Raw genomic sequence first — 7,554 nt, 5'->3', positions numbered from 1 at the left:
AAGAAAAGGGAAGGAGAGACTGACAGCAAGTTTTATACAAATTTCTGCCAAGTTGAAAACCAAATGACACTATAAGAAATGAGAGATAATGTCTGATGCTTTTATAGTGGAGATCAAGTTTATGCATTTCCTGGCAGGGTTGATGAGGCAGTCATAAGGAGCTAATGAGGCATGATTTAGCCTGTGATAGAACATGCTCTCTCGTTAGGACACTGTTGTTTCATAATAGTTTTTGCGACTGCACTTGAAGAAACATTAAAAAGTTCATTAAATCTCCCTGTTTGACGGACCTTCATGTCTTAAAGTAATGATGGACTCATTTCTCTTTGCTTATTTGAACTGTTCTTGACATACTATGGTTTGTTATTTTACCAAATAGGTCTATCTTCTGTATACCACCTCTACCTTGTCACAACACAACTGATTGGCTGGTACTGTAGTTGGAGTGAGGGACTAGAGTGAGGGACTGGAACGAGGGACTGGAGAGAGGACTGGAGAGAGGGACTGGAGAGAGGACTGGAGAGAGGGACTGGAGAGGGGACTGGAGCGAGGACTGGAGCGAGGGACTGGAACGAGGGACTGGAGAGAGGGACTGGACCGAGGACTGGAGCGAAGGACTCGAGAGATTGATTGGGCGAGGGATTGAGGGACTGGAGAGAGGGATTGAGGGACTGGAGAGGGGGGCCTGGAGTGAGGGACTGGATTGAAGGACTGGAGAGAGGGACTGGAGAGGAGGGACTGGAGTGAGGGACTGTGTTGTGTAGATGTTGCACAGTGTAGTGTTTGCCAAGACAATAATCATGGAATGTAAGCGCTAGAAGCCCAAGTGCCAGTACCACTCCCACCCACAGTCCTGCAGGGTTTTATCCCTGTTAGATACAACTCAGACTAAACATGCCCTCATCCCTCATCCAGTTTGAAATGCAACAATAATTGCATTCATATCTTCATATCTATAGTTGTTTCTTTACAAAGATATTGAAGTGTTATTGCTATACCCAAACAGTTTGCTTGAGAGAATCTGAATGTCTTGACTTACACTCTTGTAATACAAAGGTCAACTCGTACAAACCCTCCCAGACAGACAGTCAGTACCTAGTAGGAAGAAGGGTGCAATGCATACAGCCCTCGATACCCTTTCATGCTTGGACAGGTTTCTCAATACTTGCATTGACATCTCAATCTTTTTAAGATATCCCATTACAATACAGTCTTGTGTTAAGATGTTACAAGACCCAAACAGTGGGATGTTAGTGTTCCTGTTACCACACTGACTCTGTTTGTACCTGGTAACAATCAGAAGGCAATACTATAGTGTTTCATGCTTGGCCAGTTTCAGTACAGTTTATATCACAGCTCTTCCTCTGGGGACAAACAAAACAATCTCTGAAGATGAAAGCAAAGTACAAAACATGATGTTTCAGTATTTCATCTAGACGGTGAAAAGGAAAATGTCAGCAGAGAATAATGTAGTAGTCAGAGATGGTTGATAATGTTTGATATGGACTTTACCTTGGTGTTATGAATAATGTAGTAGTTAGATGGTTGATATTGACTTGACCTGGTGTTATGAATAATGTAGTAGTCAGAGATGGTTGATATTGACTTGACCTTGGTGTTTTGAATAATGTAGTAGTCAGAGATGGTTGATATTGACTTGACCTTGGTGTTTTGAATAATGTAGTAGTCAGAGATGGTTGATATTGACTTGACCTTGGTGTTTTGAATAATGTAGTAGTCAGAGATGGTTGATAATGTTTGATATGGACTTGACCTTGGTGTTTTGAATAATGTAGTAGTCGAGATGGTTGATAATGTTTGATATTGACTTGACCTTGGTGTTTTGAATAATGTAGTAGTTAGAGATGGTTGATATTGACTTGACCTTGGTGTTTTGAATAATGTAGTAGTCAGAGATGGTTCATAATGTTTGATATTGACTTGACCTTGGTGTTTTGAATAATGTAGTAGTTAGAGATGGTTGATATTGACTTTACCTTGGTGTTTTGAATAATGTAGTAGTCAGAGATGGTTGATATGGACTTTACCTTGGTGTTTTGAATAATGTAGTAGTCAGAGATGGTTGATAATGTTTGATATGGACTTGACCTTGGTGTTTTTAATAATGTAGTAGTCAGAGATGGTTGATATTGACTTTACCTTGGTGTTTTGAATAATGTAGTAGTCAGAGATGGTTGATATGGACTGGACCTTGGTGTTTTGAATAATGTAGTAGTTAGAGATGGTTGATATGGACTTTACCTTGGTGTTTTGAATAATGTATTAGTCAGAGATGGTTGATAATGTTTGATATTGACTTTACCTTTGTGTTTTGAATAATGTAGTAGTCAGAGATGGTTGATAATGTTTGATATGGACTTGACCTTGCTGTTTTTAATAATGTAGTAGTTAGAGATGGTTGATATTGACTTTACCTTGGTGTTTTGAATAATGTAGTAGTCAGAGATGGTTGATAATGTTTGATATGGACTTGACCTTGGTGTTTTTAATAATGTAGTAGTCAGAGATGGTTTGATATTGACTTTACCTTGGTGTTTTGAATAATGTACTGGTCAGAGATGGTTGATATGGACTTGGTGTTTTCACACTCCCAGAAAGTCCTCCTGGGACAATAGAAACAGTATTACTGAAGATGAAAGGTTTGGATGATTTTAAGTTGATTACAAAACTGTCTATTTTTCCTCTTGTGTAGATCTAGACAACAGTGATGCCAACGAGGAGCTGAAGTTCAGCATTCTGAAGAGACTACCAGAGGTAAAGTTACATTTCTCTCAAAGGTGTTAATTGCATCTTGTAGTTGCTGCTGTTTGTTACTTCCTGCTGTCTAAGCAGTGGAATGTGATGATTGTTTTAGCCAATCAGATGAGTCTTGGACTATTGTTGCAGCCCAGAGGGAAGTGAAGAAGGTACAACAGAGAAACAGACTCTGACTTCTGCTCTTCATTCTCATATTTATAGGGGGATTCCGTCCCGAGTGAAGCGAGCCGAAATGGAACATAATTCCCTTTAGATACACTTCTCTCTGCATTTTCTGACCTCTGTTTTGTTTGGGGTGGAGGTCAGAGTGTGGTGGAGGTGTCTACAGATACTTCGTATTCTGACCTCTGTTTTGTTTGGGGTGGAGGTCAGAGTGTGGCGGAGGTGTCCACAGATACTTCGTATTCTGACCTCGGTTTTGTTTGGGGTGGAGGTCAGAGTGTGGCGGAGGTGTCCACAGATACCGTATTCTGACCTCGGTTTTGTTTGGGGTGGAGGTCAGAGTGTGGCGGAGGTGTCTACAGATACTTCGTATTCTGACCTCGGTTTTCTTTGGGGTGGAGGTCAGAGTGTGGCGGAGGTGTCTACAGATACTTCGTATTCTGACCTTGATTTAATTCCCTCATAATTCCACCACCTTTTACACACAATGAAACCATTAATATGGTCTAATGAACCTACCGGTCTCAAGTGGGACAGTGAAATAGGCTGTAAATAGCTGAGCCATTATTCAGAATTTGAATTGTATGCCTCATCATTTGGATGAAACGTGGAGAGCCAGGCTACAGGCGTCTGTAGGGCTCAACCTCCTGACTTGATGTATGCACTTTAAAATGTTTGAATTATATTCCTGGGCTTTTCGCCGGTTTATTTGACTATTTGTATCATGTTAAATATTAGGCACTATATCAGGAGCCACCATCAGTAATACCCACATACATTTATAAGTGTTAGTTTTCTTCAATTTGTACCTTACATTTAGCATCATTCCATTCTGTTGACCCTCCCTTCCACTGTCATGTCAGTGTCGTTGTTCCTGAAGGTCGCTAGCATTACTGGATCATATAGACTAACGTTGTGCAATAATGTAGGACATGTAGCCTATTAGATCATTATGGAACTCAGACCACACGTAGCAGGTTAAACCTGGAGCCTGACTCACGGTTCACCACGACTGGACCGTTGTGAGAATCAGGGTAGACTCACGGTTCACCACGACCGGACCGTTGTGAGAATCAGGGTAGACTCACGGTTCACCACGACTGGACCGTTGTGAGAATCAGGGTAGACTCACGGTTCACCACGACCGGACCGTTGTGAGAATCAGGGTAGACTCACGGTTCACCACGACTGGACCGTTGTGAGAATCAGGGTAGACTCACGGTTCACCACGACTGGACCGTTGTGAGAATCAGGTAGACTCACGGTTCACCACGACTGGACCGTTGTGAGAATCAGGAAGTTCAACCCCTATTCTACACTTTTCCACCTTCCAATATTTCATATATTGAATCAAACCACTGTATTTTTTTATTCATAAATATATTTTGAGTAAAGGCTCTCCAAACCGGTTGGTTTATGATTCATACATACTTTCTTAAGACTAAATGGCATATATTATTATATTATTATTATTATTATTATATTATTATTATTATTATTATATAAAATGTGCCTAAATAATCTAACAAATCAGAGTATTTAAAAAAAAATCTACCAGTTGAAATGGAGACGAAGATGTATGGATGTCTTTCTTTCATTGATCCCTATTGATCTGAACCCGTTCTGAACCCGTTCTCTCTATCTATTCTAGTCTGTCAACAACATTATAATTAAGGGGACACCGTATTTAAAGGGATGGCTTAAGCCGGGTGTGCACTACATTATTTTGGCCCTGATTTAGCTGTCCCAGACAGGTTTTTGAGATCGGAGACACAATCCCCAGAAGAAGCCAGTGAGATGACGTTGTTCCGCAGGATGTGTAGAGTCTCCAGAAGGAGTGATGACTACTACTAGTATGTGTTTGTACTTGCCTTCAAAGCCAAAGTGCGCCTCCAAGTTGGTTTGAAATCGTTACAGCTCTGAAGCTCACAAGCAATGTTATTCAATTAAAAAATGTTGGCTTGATATTTCAACTCTGTATGGCAAGAGTGAATGTCTGACTGAAAGCGTTTGAGGCTGCTTTGAGCCACAGCTCGTTGAAGCTACGTTACATTTAATCACATCATTTAGTGTCCACCACTAGGTTGGCAAGACAACAAAAAAACAAAGATGCTGGTTCAATGTGAGGTTTAGTGATGTTAGGATTTTGAAAGTCGTTTAGTGTACATCCGGCTTTAAGAGAAATGGACTGAAAACCATATTGGCTTTAAGAGAAATGTACTGAAAACCATATTGGCTTTAAGAGAAATGTACTGAAAACCATACTGGCTTTAAGGGAAATGGACTGAAAACCATATTGGCTTTAAGAGAATGGACTGAAAACCATACTGGCTTTAAGAGAAATGTACTGAAAACCATACTGGCTTTAAGAGAAATGGACTGAAAACCATATTGAATGAAAACTCCACGAGAAAATCTGTTGGCCAGCAAGTGGGAGGGTTTTCATTGGTTGAATTACATGCGCAAGGGAAACACGCCTGCAAAGCCCGTTACGCACCTGCATAAGGTAAGTCTGAATACCGACTACCGAGAGGTGCGTAGGAAAGGCGTCATTTCCTAAGTCGGAATCGGGCCCATAGTGAATAGCGAATCATTTCCCAGTCAACACGCTAGGTTTTACACAGGTTGAGAAACTTCTGTTGAAGGCCTGGTGATGGAGGACATGGGGTAACTAGATACCTGTTGTTGTTGTTGTTTCCAGTCCATGGAGCAGAGGATCTGTCACCTGTGGGATCACCCCATCAGTTCAGCCTGTATCTCCAGAGACTATGTCAGAGGCCTGCTGGAGAAACACGACAAAACCAAAGTAACACTGTCTTATTCAGCTTCGACTAATCAACTGTACAATCACCAATTCAATATCACCAAGAGCAGGAAGTAAATACTGCTGGACTTGATTAGTTAGATGGTTTGTCTGTTGTTCCAGGGTTCTATGTTCATGGAGAGAGATGAGCCTGGCTTCAGGCCTGAGTTCCTGCCTCTCACCTTCCTGACCAAAATTCTGTTGGATGTGGAAGACCGAGGTATTTATTCAGAGAATGTTTCTTTTGTCTCCACAAGTGAAACTAGCTTATTAAACAGCCAAGCCAAACTGTGTGTACTGTGTGTGTACTGTGTGTGTACTGTGTGTGTTCTGTGTGTGTTCTGTGTGCGTACAGTGTGTGTACTGTGTGTGTACTGTGTGTGTACTGTGTGTGTTCTGTGTGTGTACAGTGTGTGTACTGTGTGTGTACAGTGTGTGTACAGTGTGTGTTCTGTGTGTGTACTGTGTGTGTTCTGTATGTGTACGGTGTGTGTTCTGTGTGTGTACTGTGTGTGTACTGTGTGTGGGTGTCTGATGGTGTGTGTGTTCTGTGTGTATTCTGTGTGTGGGTGTCTGATGGTGTGTGTGTGTTCTGTGTGTGTACTGTGTGTGGGTGTCTGATGGTGTGTGTGTTCTGTGTGTGTACTGTATGTGTACTGTGTGTGGGTGTCTGATGGTGTGTGTGTACTGTGTGTGTACTGTGTGTGTACTGTGTGTGTACTGTGTGTGGGTGTCTGATGGTGTGTCTATTCTGTGCTGCAGCTCTGAACCCTTTTGAGGAGCAGGAGAATGTGGATGCCAGGTTTGTGGAGGAGACGGCTCTGAAACAGACTCTGATCCTGCTGGGCTTCCAGGACAAGTGATGGAGGGAGGGACCGAGGTGAAGGGAGGTGAAGAAAGAGGGGGAGCAGGTCAAGGCTCCAAGTTTTCACTCAACACTCCATATTCCACTAGTACTCAGTGAGCGGGGACTGTGTCAGAGTTCGGGGACTGTTTGAAATGACACTTTAAATGTTGATCACTCAATATTCCAATACATGAGAATCTATGAAAATACATCAGATTCTGATGAACGATGGGTCTGGTGTCTGCTAAATGACTTAAATGTAAAAATGTAAATGGTGACAATAGTCATCGGTTAAGCATTAATTTGACAGATTTATATTTCTGCCCTCTCTGCCTGTTGCTCAACCCTCCCACTCAGACCAGATGGATGAGGCTCTTACAGTAAGAAGGGAAGTTCTCTGGAAGGTGTCTGAATTTCCACAACATGTGTCCTGTACGATGCCGGTATATTTCCATTTCAGAGGAACTGAAGCATGGTTAGATTTCAGGAATAACACCGTTGTGTGGAATACAGGAAATGTGTTGATCAGGTACAATAATAAACAGGAAAAGGGATTTTTGTCGTCATGTTTACACGTGTAAAAGCCATATTGTATCAATGAAACACGAAATAAAATATTTGTTGCATGTTTCTAACAACTGTCTGTCTTCGTTCAATAAGACCGCTCATGATAGTCGTGGCAGCGTCACATTGACACGATTCTCTATGACTCATACAGTGACATTAAGGGACAGATAAGTCAACCATAAATAAGTAAATTATCCCATCATCACATGCTAATGTTAGCCACTCTGCTGCAGTGTGGCTTGTTATGGTTGAGACAGTCAGAGACACACCCTGTCAGCTGAGGAACAGACTGAGACCTGGCTAACTCCACAGATACAGTCGCTCAGGAAATGAACAGGCTTTCTACAGAATATCTGATGTCACTGGTTTGGGTGCTTCCACAAGTCAGAACACCAGG

At 41.8% G+C, this 7,554-nt stretch overlaps 1 protein-coding gene and 1 long non-coding RNA gene across 7 annotated transcripts in view; one reads left to right on the top strand and one right to left on the bottom strand.

The window, feature by feature from the left end:
- The window catches only part of LOC127905998 (gamma-secretase-activating protein-like), a 22,526-nt gene extending 15,298 nt beyond the window's left edge, over positions 1 to 7,228 (top strand). Inside the window, exons 3-6 of the mRNA XM_052501900.1 lie at positions 2,714 to 2,775; positions 5,642 to 5,746; positions 5,867 to 5,963; positions 6,506 to 7,228. Coding sequence (XP_052357860.1) covers positions 2,714 to 2,775; positions 5,642 to 5,746; positions 5,867 to 5,963; positions 6,506 to 6,606 — 365 coding nt within the window. The 3' untranslated portion in view covers positions 6,607 to 7,228. The remainder of the gene's footprint in view (positions 1 to 2,713; positions 2,776 to 5,641; positions 5,747 to 5,866; positions 5,964 to 6,505) is intronic.
- On the bottom strand, positions 1,194 to 2,533 carry LOC127918626 (uncharacterized). 6 transcript variants are annotated; one of them, XR_008100603.1, is made up of 3 exons: positions 1,835 to 2,527; positions 1,612 to 1,774; positions 1,194 to 1,512 (listed from the first exon to the last, which is right to left on the bottom strand). It is a non-coding gene; the product is annotated as an uncharacterized LOC127918626 (long non-coding RNA). The 6 variants fall into 6 exon arrangements; XR_008100604.1 differs by having other exon boundaries at positions 1,663 to 1,774; XR_008100608.1 differs by having other exon boundaries at positions 1,714 to 1,774.
- Positions 7,229 to 7,554: the final 326 nt, after the last annotated feature.

The sequence above is a fragment of the Oncorhynchus keta genome, unplaced genomic scaffold, assembly GCF_023373465.1.
Source record: "Oncorhynchus keta strain PuntledgeMale-10-30-2019 unplaced genomic scaffold, Oket_V2 Un_contig_14664_pilon_pilon, whole genome shotgun sequence".
NCBI classification, from domain to species: domain Eukaryota; kingdom Metazoa; phylum Chordata; class Actinopteri; order Salmoniformes; family Salmonidae; genus Oncorhynchus; species Oncorhynchus keta.
This window is presented reverse-complemented; position numbering and strand designations above follow the sequence as displayed.